At 35.4% G+C, this 18317-nt stretch overlaps 1 protein-coding gene across 2 annotated transcripts in view; it reads left to right on the top strand.

Moving 5' to 3' along the window:
• grin2da (glutamate receptor, ionotropic, N-methyl D-aspartate 2D, a) overlaps positions 1-18317 on the top strand; it is a 165964-nt gene that overhangs the window by 128808 nt on the left and 18839 nt on the right. For both annotated transcript variants that reach the window (XM_017427682.3, XM_037975848.1), the window contains 6 exons: positions 5922-6047; positions 7043-7155; positions 9167-9283; positions 9821-9981; positions 14806-14875; positions 15429-15546. In XM_017427682.3, the coding sequence (XP_017283171.1) occupies positions 5922-6047; positions 7043-7155; positions 9167-9283; positions 9821-9981; positions 14806-14875; positions 15429-15546 (705 nt within the window). The remainder of the gene's footprint in view (positions 1-5921; positions 6048-7042; positions 7156-9166; positions 9284-9820; positions 9982-14805; positions 14876-15428; positions 15547-18317) is intronic.

The raw sequence follows: 18317 nt of genomic DNA, 5'->3' as shown, positions 1-18317 counted from the left end.
AGATCTCATGGACAATGTGTCAATACGTTGAGGATGATTTTTAGCTACTAACACAACAAATCTAGCTCAGTATTTGTAAAGTTGACTGATTATAACAATGTTTGTGTTGGCTAAGATTGATTAGCTGTGGCTGTAGCTGTGTATTGAGTTAGACATATACATCCAACAATTATGGTTTGAGTTTCATAAAAAAATACTCCCAATGGTTTATGAGATATTTTACAAACAAAGGAACGCGTGCAGACACAGACAACAACATTATCACTTTTATCCGCCAACATTATTCGCCTTCAGTGGACACCAACGTTTAATGTTAAAGTTCTAAACAACAGTTTTATGCTATGTGTTGTGCTTAACCTATGTGTTGGTCGTGATATTTACCTTCTACCACATTGAATTTTAGTTCAGTATCTGTGAATTTAACTGATGTATAGCTGTTTTTGTGTTTGCTAAGCTTGCTTAGCTGTGGTAGCCATCTTGACTTGGGTTGATCTCAAATGTTAATGGTTTATAAATGTACATCCATAGATTACTTTCTGAGAGTTTAATTAAAGGGATATTTTGCTAATGGTACAGACAAACACACAAAAATGTGGGCAAAAACATCAGGAAATTTAATACAAAGAGATTGTCTGAAACACAAAAGAGTAAAAGCAAATTGTTGAGCGACTTTGATGGAGAGAAAACTTGAGCTGTTTTAAATGTTCTCAGACATTTTAACGTGCACAGCGGCTGGTCGATGTGCTTCTACATGTATGCATGTGCATTGCAAAGACCAGATGAGACCATTCCCTGTAGTGGAAACGACTTGTTAACACCGAGCAGTGTCTCAGGCGATTACTTTTAAAACCCTCCATCTGTGCTTCAGAAACTGAGAATGTGAATTCTGTGCACATTCTGCTGGAGGACACAATGTGTTTATCTGCAGAAAACAAAGACCTACACAAATCTATGTTGTTAAGTACATTGCATAATTAGGTAAAGCTGCAGAAATTTAATCTCATTATTTTATACCATATAGTTTCAGTATATTTCAATAAAAAATAAGAAATGAATGTGCTGCAGATATTTTACATGTATCATAACCAGGACATAGCTGTGCATTTGCTGGCTTCTTATGGTAAAATTAACTCCTTCCATTTTAAAAATCCTATTTTTTTTTTCTTTTTTTTAGCACTTTCCCCTTTAAAGGCCAGCATTTGAAACAGGTCTTCACCAATAGTCAACATATCTCAACATGGAGCTCATCTGTTTCATTTACGCCTTTGGGCACCTTAATTCATATGTTCAGAGGTGCAGTAGTACATCTATCCATCTGTCAGTAGAGATTTAGAAGACAATCTGAAACACGTCACGGTTGGAAGGAAGCACAGGGCTCCCAAGGCTTTTTTATCTTATATTTTCTGGGCCACGGGGCCGACAGTCACTCCAAACTGTAGCGTCGTCCGTGTGAGTGGGGGGACTTTGTGAATGCATTTTGCGAATGTATGAGGTGCTGACAGAAAATAAAAGAGGTAAGCAAGGCCAGAGAAAGTTAAGAGCAAATAGAAACACAGAAAGAGGTCAGCAGTGAAAGAATCAATCATGTGAGAAAAGAAAAAGTGCAGCGCGGAGGAGCCGACTTCTGCTCATGGAGGGGAGGAAGAAAAATTACTCGAGTAACGCAGGAAAGGCGTTGAGAAACTAACAGTAAGCAAAGTCATTTTTATAGGGTAAAATTTATTTAGCTTCATGTTAGGCATCACAGGTGAAAGAAGAATAAAAGCAAGAAGGAATTATTCCCTAGAAGCTTTCCAGAAAAAAAAAAAAAAAAAACAACATGTTGAGAACGTTGTTTTTATTGAAAATAATATTCAAATATTAATTATTTTATTATGGCTATTATTATCATGATTACTGTCCTTTATTGAATGATGAATAATTATTCTTAATTCAGCTCAAAGATTGATTTTGTTCTGCAGAAAATTACATATTTTTTAGGTAAAAAAAAAAAAAAGTATGTACCAACTATTGAATTTGGTTGATTTTTGGAATATAGGTAGATGTAAACATAAACTCAGTTTATTAAGTTGTTAAAAAACGTGTTTTTGAACCTTCAAAAAATCAAAATCAAGCAGCTTTTGTTGAAACAAAAATGATAAATTATGCTGCAGATCTCTCTCAACTAGGAAGTAAATAACTAAATGGCATTTAAATGAAATTATGCATATTTTTTCTTAAAAATCTTTTTTCCTCACTGCTAGAAGGACAAGTGATCTTACGAAGTAAAAAAAGAAGCTGGAGGCAGCGTGGCCACTCCCTGGACTCAGAGAATGACAGTTATCTGCTCGAATCTCTTAATCCCTGCAAGGAACATGCTGGCATGCAACACAAATGCATAATGTTGTCTCTTTATTTAGCAACTGCTACTGAAACGGCCGTGAGGTAGGACGCATAAACCCCATTAACCCCAACTTGAACCACAAGTGGCCCGTCAGCGCCAGACGGAGGTGGTACCTGCCAGCTCTCAGGCATGACTATTACAGAGTGCAATTAGGAAAAAAAACTAAATTTGTCTTTATTTGACTTCCCCTGCTTTAATATAGAAGTTTGAATAAAGTGTTTTGTCCCAAAGCACATGTATCTGTGGGAAACCAAACTCTGGGACTGTCAGAAAGAGACAGTAAAAGTGAAAGAAAACAATAAAAATTCTGGCAAATTGACTCAAGGCTGACTTCATTTTGGAAACAACAACGGTTGTCTTTTTTGTTTTTTTTTCCTCACCTACCAGAGTGTAAGAAAATAAATCACCTGCAACCTTCAGCGTTCGCAGGGCACCATGTAATTATTTACACACTTCCTCTGCCAAGACGATTTTGATTTATCCACAGGTATATATGACACATGACTGGATTAAAAACAGCACAAAGGTTTCCTGCTGGGAAGGAAAATTAGAAACAGACTCTTCTTGTTGAAACAATTGAAACTGAGCTGATGTGTGCTCAACAACTAGGTAATCAGTTTATCACTGCTTCTTTCTGCTTCACATTTTACTCAATATCACCTAGGAGGGCAATCAGCCCCAATTAAAATTATATAAATAGAAATGCACTCTTCTGGTCAATAGTCTTAAGTCATTTATTATTATCAACTGCTGGAAAAAAGTTAAAGGTGGAAGATAATGTTTTTTGCCTGTGTCTAAATGTGTATTTCTGTCTGTTAATAAAATATCTCATGAACCAATTAACAAAATCTGAATGAAACTCAACTGATTACCAAGATGAATCCAAGATGGTCACCCCAGATAATCAACATTAGCCAACACAAATCTTGCAAAATTGCATGAGATTTATGCAAAACATTAGTTTCAAATGGCTACAGCTTTGTCATTTCTCAATATGAGATGATTTTAGTCTAAAAATCCTGGCATGAAAGGTGATATGCATTACTTCAAGTACTGGTAGGCCTTTACCTTCTTTATATTTTGTCTCATGAAGGAGCAAGACTCTCTTGCAATAGTTTAAAACTAATACAAAAAAGGTTCTTTATGACATTCATTGCAAATATATTGTAATTATGGAATAAAAATCCATACATTTCCAAATTACACCAAATAATAAAATAATTTGAGAGAAAACAAAGCATGTTTCTGCTCCGGTGGTATGAACAAACCTAGAAAAAGATAAAAAGCAGCTCCCTTGTTCTCATGACACACATTTTGGCAGCTCATGCAGCCTTAAAAGCCTTAATGGATGAATCCTGAGCGTCTCCACCTGCTCCCTTACTGGAGATCTCTGCAGGGAAGCTTCAGCTAAAAGCCTCGTATGTAAACAGTGCTTGTAGCTCTTTGGTATGCCTGCACACAGTCAAGTTTGATTTAGCACCTACTCCTGGATGCAACACAAAGAGATGAAGGTGCAGATGAGTCAACCCAGCGGCTCTGCCCATCTCTCCGGTGTGCTTTCATTACCAGTACAGCTGCTAGTGCTGTCATTGTTAGGCTTTGCAGCGAACCTCTCACTAATTTGGAAAATCACAGAAGTTTCTGCTTGTTTCCTTTTCTACCAGTTCAAGTAGCACCCATTTATTTACACCAAAGAAAACAATAGAAGACAGCTACCGCCCATAATGTGTGTACCTATTAAAACTGCTTCAAATATAGGATTTAAACTTTACTTTAGACAATCAAAAGAATGAAAAACAAAATACAAATCTAAAGATGCTATTAAACAATTCCCCCTTTTTTTACATAATAATACATAAATTTAAAAATCCTGCTTAGAATCTGTACTTTACATTAGTTTAAACCAAAGTTATCATCATGGCATTTATTATCTTTAAATGTTTACTGGAATAATACAGTTTTATTTGAAGCTTAATCACTGCATGTAATGGCTTTCAAAAACACTTTTGTTTTTCTTTAATTTGGATTAAAAAGAGGGGAATCTATAAGTTAGTAGTTTACCTACATTTGTATGAAATGTAAGCTTGAAGTGAATCTTTGGAATCAGTCAGGAGTTTTGCTGGGATTTAGAAAGATTTGGGATTTTGACCAACTGAGAAGTTTTCAAACAGTTGTTGTAGCAATATAAAGTTAAGAATAAAGGTAATAAACAATGTGCATTAAAAATATTTACCTCATCTGTTTTTTATTTTTATTTTTTAATTACTTTGTTATTTTTTTTACTTTTTGGAGTAAAGACAAATGTTGTTCAGTTTAATCAAAATCAATCATTGAGTGTTTCAGTGTATAATCACTGAAGCATCCTTGCTACTACTGTGTTCAAAATATTTGTCCTGTATTTTTATTCATTTATTTTTTAAAGTAAAACATGCAAATTACACTTCATTGTTCAGGATTAATGTGATATGACTTCAGGTAGTAGTTTGATGTATAATATAGACAAAATCTGCACCGAACTGCAAGAAAAATACGATGGAAGTCATCGTCAAAACAACTTTTTTTACTCAGACTTACTTCACAGCAGAGACATCATTCAAAGTTTAAAGGAGTTGCAGAAAGTTGGACTTTATATGACTGAACTGGCATTTTGATATCTTGAATGTTTTGTTAGAAAATCAGAGTTTTGTTTGTTTTTTCACAGATATTTCCACGGAAGGTTCAGCTGACAGCTGATGATGTCACACTAACTTTTGAGCTGTCTAAAATTTTCACACTTTTGCAAAAAATCTCGTCTTACTCCTACTCCTTTTTTTGGGTACATAAACAAATTACACATCAAAACATTGACTTTTGTTTTTTTTTCCTTCTTTCACCCCATATGTCTCTCACTGCTATACAACTTGTGTTTTTTCTCAGACTTAGGTTATATTTTTAGCTCAAAATATTCTCCTCAAAACTGGAAGTAAAGCATCTATTTAACTTGTCAAATCTCCTACGTAGAAGAAACATAAAACATCACAAGCGTGACTATCAGTCTTCAGCCGCTCACGGTTCAAGTTGTTGCTTTGGCACCCTTAATTTTATTTTCAGAAATATTTCTGGTTTTAATATTCAATGGTAAGCTGTCAAATTAATAAAAAAAAATGCAAGACTGAGATATACAATACAACTTTTTTGTTTGTTTTGGTTTGGAATGTTTTTAAAAAAATCATCTCATGTTTCATCTTATGTATTGTATGATGGCTAAGGATTAATCAGTAAACAAAGACTTTGTCTGCACAAAGCAGATATTCTCCAGTCATGGGTACTAAAACTAAAAGTGTGACCTAAACTTGATAGAATATTATTGATAATGTTGCTACTTGAAGTATAACTGAGCTGCATTAGGAGCTTTAAAAGTTTTGTTCATTTTCATTGCCTACAGGTCAATTATAAGTGACAACATTTCAATTTATTAAAGTGGTACTTCACGTATGACAGGCATATTTCTGAAACTTTATCAGATGTTTGCATGTGTGTGTTTTTGTGTGCTTTTCAGAGCCCTACAGCCCAGCGGTGTGGGTGATGATGTTTGTGATGTGCCTGTCAGTGGTGGCTGTCACCGTTTTCATCTTTGAGTTCTTCAGCCCCGTGGGATACAACCGCAGTCTGCAGAGCGCCAAGAGTAAGAGACAGAGTCACAACAGCATCGGCACGCCAATCAACCCACCACCACTGCTCATTTCACAGCATTATTACCAACTTGTCAATTTGTCAGTTATGTAAGCGAGGGGGGGCTGATTTGAGGAGGGCGTTTGCTCAAATTATGCAAAGCATCCTCCTTTTTTTTATTAATTTATTTTTTGACTACACAAGTCAAAGCAATCACTCAACATTATAGCTGATTTATATTTAATAAAACAAACAATGACAACAGGACGGTGGTTGATTTTTGACAATTTCTTATCACTTGTCAGTTCAGCATTTATTCAGACATTTACCGGATGCTCGTCTGTTCAACCACAAATTGTTTTACGTAATCTCTGGGGAATATTAGACATTATAGTTCAACAAACTGACAGAAGCAGAAATAATCTGAGGAAGAGCGGCAGGTAGGCAAATGTCCATCACTGGTTGTCAGTTTGACTTCTTCTTCTTTGCCAGTCTTAGTTTGTTTTCATTTAATGTCCTTTTAATTTGTTGTATTTTTAGTTAACATTCATTATATTATATAAAAAAAGGTTTTTTTCCTGCTCTTGGTGAGGCTGGTATAACAGCAACTTCAGGCTAGTTTGGTAAGGGCCTATTGATAATAGCCAGAGCTTGTCAATGGCCTTATCACCCTAATAATGTTCCAATATGAAATGTTGCTGCTCTAATAATCTGTTTCCTGATCCAAAATATTTATACAGACTTTGATTTTGGTTCATTACTTGGACTTATCCCCATTTAGCACCAATTAATGATGTAATTTGCTAATATTTTAACTTTATAAGGTACAAACACGAAGATTTTCTTTGTTTTGTTTGTTTTTTCAGTAACATTAAACCAAACATTGAGCTAAAATAAGAAAGAAAAAACTATCTTGTGAATCACAGTAGTACCATTTTCCCGCTGCTGCACAAAAACTTGAAAATGTCTTTGTTTCCTGAAATCTTCACTTCTTCTTTTTTCTTCCAGAGTCAGGTGGCTCTAAGTTCACCATCGGAAAGTCAGTTTGGCTGCTGTGGGCACTGGTGTTTAACAATTCAGTTCCTGTGGAAAATCCCAGAGGAACCACCAGCAAGATCATGGTAAATACTTGGACTCCTTGGCTTTGATTCGATGACCTGCTGTTTGTTTGACGGGATTTATTTATTTAGTAGATGATTGTTTGGTGGAATTTCAAACTTCAGCTCACAAAAATTTAAATTACTGATTTTACCCATCAAGAAAACACCTCATTAAACCATAACCATAAAGATATTCAATTATAAAGTAGAGCAAACATCTTGTTTCTTTGTTTTCTGAGTGTAATTTTATATCTTTTATGTTGTTGTTTAATACCAGCATTTATTTTGTGCTGTAATAACATGGGCAATCAGTGAAAAGCTTGCAACCTTTTATGCAGATTAAAGTTTCAGATCCAGTAAGCAAAAAACTTCTTTATATATGAATGCCTGCCAGTGTTTTTTTCACAATTCCAATCATCTCAAGAGCTCATTAGCTGATCAATAGACTTCACAAAGAGGATCAGAGAAATAAAAAAGATAAAAATAAGATTATTTTAGTTATTTTTTCTTTAAATGTAATTTGTTTTCTAAACGTAAAGTTTGCTGCAAGTCAACTTAAAAGTTAGACTTTAATATTATTACACTTTGCTTATTGAATACTTTTCCAGAAATTAGACTTTGTCTTTTTACTCCCTTTCTTTGCTCCACTTCTTAAAATCTGGTCATTTTTATAGAACTTGTTAAACCTGTTTAAACACAGAAGAAAGCATTAAAATTAAGATGAAGGGGTATTCAATAAATGACATTACATCTACAAATTTCAAATCCTTCCAAGCTTTTTCAGGTTCATCAGCAAGAGTCCCAAATGCTCTGAATGAATAATTGACAACGTTTTATTACTGATATTAAACATTAAAGTTTTAATGCTTTTATACAACCATCCAAAGGTAGTAAAACATAACAGGGATTTATTGTTAGAACATTATTTTATGCATCAGTTGCACTGATCTATATCTCTTGCTGTCTTCCTGGCTGAGTGTCAACAGTTTATAGCCATAAAAAAGCAACACTTTCTGAACAGCTACACATTTCTGTGCCAAGTCCTTAAATGATTTCCAGGGGAACTTTTATTTGTGAATTAGTAATTTAGGGCAGCTTGAGTTGAGAAATAGTGTTAATTGTATTTATTCGGACCACAGTTAAAACCAGCCAAATATGGGTAAATGTCCTGTCTTCAGTTTATTTTTTTCTAATTAAATTTATAATTTGGAAGATAAATCCATCTTGATCACAGTTGCTCACTTTTAAATTGGAAATACTTATGTTTTGAAGTCACTGCACAAGCAGCTATAGAATGGAAAATGTATGTGGCAAATATCCAGTGAAAACGCTGCGAGGCTTCAGGCCAGTCCGGACCATCTGCTTTCATTGCCAGAGACTTTGGCTTTCTGTTGTGTTTTCATACACCCCAAGGGATCCCTCTGAGTGTCATCTAGAGCCAAATAGTTTTAAAAAATGTGTGAGAGATTGTCTATTAGCCAGTAACCTCATATTGTTTTTCTTCTCTAAACAACAGGTTGAAAGATGGGTTTAAAGAAACCTTTACTGGTAGTAAGGGACTGGGGGATTGTGAACTGTAAAAAACGCAGCAGCATTTAAACAGTTATTGGCATATCCCTGAAAAAACATACATGCATGGCTCATAAGTAAAATTGTCAGTTAAATTTTGTGGATTAAAAAATATCCTTCTGAAAAATATTGTGCTGTAATAACTCTTGAACTCTTTTTCGTTATTGCTGGTTAAAGACAGAGTTTAAGAAGCTTTAAGATTTAAGTACTGTAAAAAAAATTAAAAATTAAAGGCCATGTCTCTGGGTCTTGTTACTGCATTAATATTATAAATCTAAGTTTAAAGGACATATGCCAAGGTTTCAGTGACATTTTCAGAAGCTGAAAGTCTCGCTCTGACAAATGACTCTTGAGATGAGACAGTCCTTCAGCTGCAGGTTTAGAAATGGGAATTGTCACTGGAATCTTACTTATTTTTTTACTCCTGTCAGTCTCAACTCTGATTGATCTCTGCCTCCTACAGGTGCTGGTTTGGGCCTTTTTTGCTGTCATCTTCTTGGCCTCCTACACTGCCAACCTGGCCGCCTTCATGATCCAGGAGGAGTACATTGACACAGTGTCAGGGCTGTCAGATAAAAAGGTACAACCTGGGATGGATAAATGATTGAACAGATGACTTGATGTGAAGAAAGGAAGATATTCAGCCAAGCACATCTCATATGTACATTAGGTCAAAACTATAATAATAGAATATTTATATAGGATTGAAAAATGTAAAGAGAGACGCAAAGGTAAAATATATAATTATTACATTGGTTGATTTGTTACATGTCTGTCCTCAAAAGAAGATGATAAACTGACCCACTTCCTTCTTTTTTCTGCCTAATCTTTTTCCGTGTCATTTCACTGAAATTCTCAAAGTGCACCCTGCTTCTAAAACACTTTAAATCTGATCTGTTTTAATAAACTCCCCCTCAGCGCTTCAGAAAACTGTTGCATCGAGGCTTAGCTTTGAAACTGAAGAACTGAGGATTCTAAACTTCTGTAGTACTTCTTCCTGCAGCAGAGATCAGCTTCTCTCTTCTTTCATTTTTTTTTTTTTAGCTTCTCTCTTTTTAACTTCCCTCTCCCCGTCTGTCACTTTAATCTCTGCCCACCTGTTATTTTTCTCGTGCAGTTCCAGCAGCCGACTGAGCAGTACCCACCACTGCGCTTTGGTACGGTGCCGAACGGCAGCACTGAGGAGAACATTCGCTCCAACTATCCCAACATGCACCAGTATATGATTCGCAACAACCAGAAAGGCGTGGAGGAGGCCATTGACAACCTTAAAACAGGGTATGGAACAAAGAAAGTAAAACCTGGAGTAGATTATAACCCAAGGAGGTCTGCAAGGGGTCTGTGTATTTTGGAGGGTCAAAGTAAACCTTGTGTAAAATGGCTAACCAAGAAGGCTTCAACAAACGCTTAATAAAATATAATTGGTATCGATAGACTATATATATAAAAAAATAAGCAACAACAGTACATATGCACAATTTTAAAAAGCATGTTGTTACTAAAATTGGATCATGACCGAGGCATTTATTCATTTTGTGCACATCAGCTCCATCACGGCCACCCACAGAAGCAGCTGTTCATTTAGCAAACAATGACTGGTCATGCTGTTTTAACTGGTGTGATTAACATCTGCTCCGTGTGTCCAGAGCTGAACTGAGTATTTAGTCATTTTCAACACCCGCTTGCTCTTGTTCAGGGTCAGGGTAGGTGGGGGCTGGAGCTTGTCCCAGCTGTTCCTGGGTGAGAGAAACCTCTTCACTGCAGGACCAACACAGACACATTTACAACTGTGGTCAATTTAAAATTAAAGATCAGGAAAAACTTGAAGACTACACAAAAACTTGAACATTTACAATTTGAACTAAAGGCCTTCTTACTTTGAAGCAACAGTCCAAACTAAAAGTGATATTAACACAAGCTAAATTAAATATTACAGCTGACTGCATACAGGATGGGTCTATTTATTGGTGCAAATCAACATTATGTTTTTGCATTATTTTGACTGATCTTAGACAAGAAGCATGTTTTGGACAGAGGTTCTGGTGTTTTAATTTAGTGAGTAAAGTCACACCGCTGACTGAAATGCTCTGAAAGGTAAAGTGGAGCAGAGTGACATGCAACTTCTATACAACAGAGACAGCAAGCAGGTAGAAAACACAAGTACCATGACAAGAAAAGAACAAACCAACTGTACCAACAAGACATTTTATTACAACAGATTTTCTTCAGCTGTCATCTTCACTTAAGTTTAAAAACACCTACTCCAGCTTTCTGACACTATTTTTCTGTAATTCAAAAGTCTGCATATTTTTGACAATAGCACTTACTTTTAACAGATACTATCCTTTCAACTGTTTACTTTATTGTTTATTTTCTTATCCTTGACTCGAGGCAGTTTTGTCATCTGTGCTCAGCTCCATTACAGAAGCTCTTATGCCTGACTCAACCTGTTAGTGCATTGATCTGCATTGCCCGGGGAGCTTCAAATAACACTTGTAACCTCCAAAGTCCCATCTGGATCGTTGCTACTGCACAAAATGGGAAAAGAGGGAGGCAAACAAACGACCAAGGAAAATGAGCATCTTGTAAATAATACATTCTAGTAGAAACCGCAGTGCAGTGGGAAAAAAATCGCACCAGAGCACAAAGCTCTTACCATAAAAAATACACCAGTTCATTGTGTTAGAAGTGTCACAGGGGAAGGTGGTGCTTTGGAAGAAGAGTAACTGTCCACTGACGTGGATTAGGATTTAAAAATGCTTAATGGGCCAAGAAAATACACACATTCCAGGCACACAGCAAGTTGTTACAGATTATTAAAAGTCTGATAATACATTCTTTTGCTCACCATCATCCTTGTTCGTCTTGCATCACTTTTCTGTATCTCCCTTCAGTTTCTCTGCTATGATTATCTGCTGTTTATATCACTTCCTTTATCTCCCTTTAACCTCTCATTATTGTATTAATTACATAAGAAAGATTAGTTTATAACATCTAGAAAAAAAAAAATACAAAGTTTAGTGTTTGACTATTTTTTCAACACAGCAGCTATTACTTCTTTATTTTGGTCTTTCCCCAATCTTTTTTGTTTCCTTTCTTCTGCTTGTACTTTATCCTCCTCTCTCAATAAATAAGTAAAGTGTATTTATTTAGCATTTTTTTGCAGATATAAATCACAAAGTGCTTCACAATCAAATACAAAAAAGAAATATTATATTGACAAAGCATAAAATTTAAAACAAACGATTAAAAGCAAAATAAAACCAAATGAATAATGTAATGAAAAAAATCGTAAAAAATAACATATTTTGCTGCTTTATAAATATTAGGGAGATATTAGGGAGTTTAAATAATAATCTGCCCAAAAGGTGCCCTGTGGTACCCCACATGTCCAGGACTTCTGCCATGATTTGGGTTACATGGACACTGAAACGTCTCAAACATTTCCAGAGATCCTCCCCAAATCCTGAAGCATTTTCATGAAGGTGATGTAATCCAAGATGTCAAAAGCTGCAGAAACGTCGAACAAAAGCAGAACTTAGTGTCTGCAGCCATTAGGATATCGCTGGATTTAAGTTTCTGTTGAATGCATTTCATGAAAACAAGACTGAAATTTATCAAAGGTATTGTATTATTGCAGAAAAGAAATCAACTGGTCAGCCACAACTCTTTTTTTAATAAAAAATAAAGGGTAATTAACTCCTTGGCCACCATTGACAGACCCATTTGCTGCTGCTTTGTGCTTCCTTTCCTCCTTCCTCTAATCATTTCTTATCCCATGTCTTATTTTTTCTTGTTCACGTCACCCACCTCCACCCCTCCTGCTCTGTGGGTCCTTCCTCCTCTCCTCTTTTCAGATTTTCACCCTTCAGTTACGTTTCTCTGCTTCCACACGCAGTTAAGTTGTAGTTTGCAGGTCCCTGAGTGTGAATATGAATGCATTTGAAGTGGAAGAGCAGGTGTAGCGACAAATCTACCATCATCTCCTCAGATACACATCATCACTCTGAGCTGAGATGCTAAATTCAACTTATTACTGCACAGTGAATGGTTTTAATTAATGTTTTATGAGCATGCACTTTTCACACTCTGCCTCGCTTTTCTTTTACAAGGAGTCATTTAAACCTCATTCTTTTTGGTTTTTTTAGAGTTTAATCTTTAGATAGAAAAAAATGCATGTGTATTTTATTTATCAATCAGTCATTTTTTCTATTAAGAAATTAAAATTGAAACTTACTGAATTTGCATGACAAACAGTCCAGACTTTGAAGATATGATGGATCAGTTAAATGAGCTAGATAAATTACCAAATTATTTTAGAACATTTTTTTTTTCAAACTGGTATTTGCTAATACGTGGAAATCTTACAGTGTGTATTGTTGTTTAGAGATTTCCTGTAGTCCCAAACTCTCAAATTAATTTTCATCATCATCATCAACTTTATTTATATAGCACTTTAACACCAGCCACAGATGGAACAAAGTGCTGAACATCAATAATAAATAAAAATAAATAACAAGGCTAAACACACAAAATGAATTAAAAACTCAATTCCAAACACAATGAAACGATGCAGTTAAACAGATAAAATCCATACCAATAAAAATTCAGTAAAATCAAGTCCCAGTTGGGTTGAAGGCCAAGAGTAAAAGTAAGTTTTCAAACGAGTTTTAAAAATGGACAGAGAAGGCCCTGTCTCCTCTAAACTTCCGCTGACACCCGGGAATGACCAGGAGGTGGGGCAAGGCTATTTAAAACCTTAAAAACAAACAAAAGAATTTTAAAATGAACTCTAAAATACACAGGCAGCCAGTGGAGCGAAGCCAAGGCAGGGGTAATGTGTTCCTGTTAAAAGATGAGCAGCATATTAAATTACAAACCCTAAACCATGACGATAATGGCATGAACAAGTCAAAGGAGAGGTGATCATCGTCATATGAGTTCAGGATCACCTGAGTCGGCACTAATTGACGATTTAACAAAGAAGAAAAAAAGTCTTGCCTAAACTTAAGAGTCTTTCAGCATCTAAACTGGAAAATGAAGAGAAGTCTGATCTGAACAAGAAAACCATAGATGTGTTTCTTTCTTTATTCTTATCGTTGTCCTTATAAATAAAGTGCTGAGTTCAAACATTACATGACATTCAAACTTTACTCACTGATGGTTGGTTTCAGTCCCCCAGCCCCCATTCTTTCTTTCTAAAGTTTAGGAACAAAAAGTAAGCTTTCAGTCTGAGAGCAAACTGCTCTGTGGAGAGAACTTGGAACTGTTCATTTAAAAAATGATTAACTTGGTCATTAAGAGCTTTATGTGAAAAGGATATTAAATTCTGTTCCGGATTTTCCTGGAAGCCAATGACGAGAAACTAAGGCTAGAGAAATATTATCTCTCCTGTTAATTTTCACCAGAAGATTTGCTTGAGTATTTTTGATCAGCCAGGGGCTTTTTCATCTGTGATTTGGTCTTTTTCTTATGTTACAGCTGCAGAGTGAACAAAAAAGAGAACATGTTTAAAAATGTGAATATACAAATGTCTCAACTTTCATAATGATAAAAATAATAATGTTATTTTTCATGTTACCCGACCCAACCCAGTTATAATTCTGATGTAAAGTTAGCAGAAATATGACCCAAAATGACCAACAGATCAACATCTCCACACATCAATGTAACAAATTGCAATTTTGCAGGCAGCTGCAAATCGAGATTACAACAACTGTGAGCATTTTTTTCCTGCTGTGCTAAAGTGAGATTCAGTCCCTTTCACTTGAATCACAACCTCCCTTGATGCTGTATTGTATGTTGCTCCTTTGCAGCCATTGTCGGAGCAGAAATGACATCTCTGCCTCTGTTATGATGAATGTCTCCTTGTTCGCTTATTTTTTGTTGTTTTTTTTTTTTCTTTTTTACAGTCGGTGCAAAATGGTGTGTAGAAAGACACCCCCTTTGGAAATCAGTTTTCTTTTGAACAGAGTTGTTGTCATTGTGCTGTTGATTCTGTCATTTCTGCCATTTTGTTCACTTCCTCTATTGTCATTTAGTTCCAGGGCAGTGATTTCCAATTCGTGGCTGTAATTTTCCTCCTTCATTCCTCCCTTGCAGGAAACTAGATGCCTTCATTTATGACGCTGCAGTGCTGAACTATATGGCCAGGAAGGATGAGGGCTGCAAGGTATGAAATAGGTCTGCCATTTCACAGCTCTGCACAGTGACACACTCATACATAAAGCCAGCAGTTGCTGAGGTCCTTTTTGCAATGGAACAAAGATCATAAAATATAAGCAGCCCATATTATCTGTCTTTTTTTTCTTGTGAGGAGCACAACAAGTGAGCAAAAATGCCTTCAATAAATCAAGCCCACCCAATGCATATACAGTATATTTCTCCCTTAGGTCTACAGTCAGTTAATATTGTCATTTCTGGACAGAGCTGATGTTGATTTATTTATAAGGTTGTACTTTATGCAGCTCTCAGAGAAAGAATAACAATTTTACTCAGTGATGATTTGTAAAGTCTGTGGGAGGCCTGAGATCCCAGCAGCCTCGTTCAACCAGCACCGCTACAGTAATTATCCAAACGGATGTGGATCTATAATAATACTTCATCTGAAACAATATCTCATTCTCCAGCTCTGGGATTTTAAGGGATGTAAATATTTAAACTAAGGTAATTGCGTTGTTGCAACAATGACAGGAGGGATTTCTGCGTGTGTTTGATTCCGAAAGGTGATGACCATCGGCTCCGGGAAGGTGTTTGCCACCACAGGGTACGGCATCGCTCTGCACAAGAACTCCCGCTGGAAACGACCGCTGGACCTGGCTCTGCTCCAGTTAGTTGGAGATGGTAAGATAAGGAAAGAGCAGTTACCAATTAAATGCACTAAAACAAAGAGGAAAACAGGAGGGTAATTAAGTGTGGGGATTTTCTTCTTCAGAGTTCCTTATAATTTGACCTGAGAATGAACCAACACACTTAAAGTTAAACTGATGTTCTATTGTTACTCATGAGATTTAAAACCTTTTTTACGTATGTAGTTTTGTATGTATGTGAATGTGAATTTAATCTAAAATTTAGTAATAATATTTGGAAGGATATCGATGAAGATCTGAGAAAAGTTTATGATTTTGTGAAAACATTTATCACCTGCTGCAGAAAGCATTATGTTGATAATGATTTTGCAAGTGTGTGTAGGTGTGTGTTTGTCTGCAGCTTTAGCAAAGTATTCCATGAACAAGTGGACACATTTTAATGAAACTCTTCGAATATAATCACTGGATGTACATGTACAGTTCATTCATATTTGGAGTTACCCCATTCAAAATGGCCTCCACAACTAAGTTACCTCAGAGTAAAAACAGTTCATTTGAGTATGAGGTAAACAACTAGAATATGATGACATTCAAACCTGATCTCTTACATTTCCACTGATCCACAGGTCGAAACACACAACAAAGTCTCAACGTTTGTATAACTCCCACATTTTCTAATTTGTTTCTGTCATTGTGGAGACAGAGCTTCGAGCACTACATCATGACTAACAATCACCATCTGGCATAATACTGAGCTGATTTCTTGTTTCTTGTCATATATTTATACTGTAGATAATGATGTGGACATTGAACGCTTTGCTTTGAAGCCTTAGTTCACTGACTTTCTGGTAAAAAAACACATCATCCCACACATTTTCCATGAACTCAAAAGTTAGAATTCAATGATAAAAGCAAATGTACAATTTGTAAAACATACACAATAAGGTTTAGATGTAAAAAATAAATAAATAAATAATGTTGCTAAGGTTAGAAACTATGGTTTTCATTTTACTAATAATAGTTCAGGGCATCTTATAATGTCACCTGGATGCTCCTTTGTGACAAACAGCATGTTAGAAAGGCAGTATATTACCATTTGAGTGAAGTATTCTTTATTTTTTCTATTCAACAAATGGTATTTCTAAAGTAAGTAAGCAGTTACCTGGAGGCCAACAACATTACAACAACTCACTGTCTAGGAAAGAGGAAAAAATAAAGACATTTATTATATTCTATTACCTACTCCGAAGTATTGCATGGTTTTCTTATCAAACTACCTTTAACGGAAATATAATTTGATTTTAAAACACATTTCTTTTGTTCTAAATACAGATTCTCAAATGCATCAAGCTTCCAGTTTGAATACATGTGTGGTTATTGTGAAGGAGCACCCAGAGTTTAGAACATCCTGTGAGACCTTTAGATTCCTATGTATCCATAGGTATTTCTTTTTTTTTTTCAGGATTCAGATTGAGGTAAAGCTGAAAAACAAAATACTTCAAAGTTTCCCACTTCTGAGGACGAGAGCAGAGAGTAAAACATAAAGAAGGTTCAGAGTTCAGGAAGGTTTGATGACACAGATGGGAGTTAGCAGCAAAATAAAAAAAAATAAAAATCTTAGAATGAACAAAGATTATAAAGGGGTTAAAGGTATTTTTCAAAGTGGTCTGAAACAAATATTTTATATTTTTCTTTATTCACACACTCCGTAGCACATCACACCTTTTCTTTGTAACCTCTTACACAAAATGTTTATTTATTTATCATTTTCTCTAACCCTGGTGCCCTTGTTGTTTTATTTTTTGTTCCTATTCTTCACATCCTGTCAGCTCCTATTTACAAGTGATGCTTGCAGATTTTATGATCTTTGTAAGATTTCCTTTTGTGGAACTTCACAAGTTGCACGTCTATTTTTATCTCGTCTGGTTCAAAGAACTCTGATAAAGTCTGGTGATTTATCTCTGTAACAGTTTGAGGTAAAACTTTAGAGCAGGAAATAGAATGCAACCTTTAAGAAATAATGATTCTCTGAATGATAATGAGAAGAGAACCGGATCTCACCTCTGGGGCGCGGTCACAAGGTCATTCAGAGATAAAAGTACCTTCGTTCCCTGAAGACTTTTTGTTTTGCATGTAGGTCAACATAGATGCTTTTTTAAAGAGTGTGCTGACAGTTAAAATTTGTTCCTATCAGAATGATTCACTAAGTATTTAGGTGTTGAGAGAACATTCAACAGTTAAAAATACATTTCCAAAGATAAATATTCTTTAAACTGGGTTACTAAAAACTCTTTTAGGCAGTGAAGTTATTACTTTTTTATTATTATTGTTGTTTCTTTGTGTTCTTTTAGGTGGTTGAATTTAGTTTGAATGTTTACCTTTTAGAGGACAGAAGCCTTGACTAGACAGAAAGAGAAAGACGGCTGAAAAGAGCAGAAGGTGTAACAGACACACAGCCTTAAAGCTCTTCTTATAACACAAAAATACACCACAAACAACCTGTTTATATCTTTTACAGAGCTGATCATTTGCAGAATTTCAGCATCTTAAATCTATAAAGGCCTAAAAAAGCTCGGCTCCACAGAAAAAAAAAAAAAAAATATATATATATATATATATAATAGTTTATTTTTGCTTTGGTTCTTTGTTTTTCTGTTTTAAGGGGTTATGTTTTCTTGTTTCTGATTCCTGCTTCTGTTTGAGTTTCATTTTATTTAGTTATTTATCTTAGTTCAGTTCTTGTTCCTTGTGTCTTTGGTTCCTGTCATCATTCGCTTCTCTTCTGTTTATCTCTTGTCTTCCTGC

Source organism: Kryptolebias marmoratus, linkage group LG5 (assembly GCF_001649575.2).
Source record: "Kryptolebias marmoratus isolate JLee-2015 linkage group LG5, ASM164957v2, whole genome shotgun sequence".
NCBI lineage: Eukaryota > Metazoa > Chordata > Actinopteri > Cyprinodontiformes > Rivulidae > Kryptolebias > Kryptolebias marmoratus.
The sequence above is the reverse complement of the archived record's forward strand: the minus strand, read 5'-3'. Positions and strand labels throughout refer to the sequence as shown.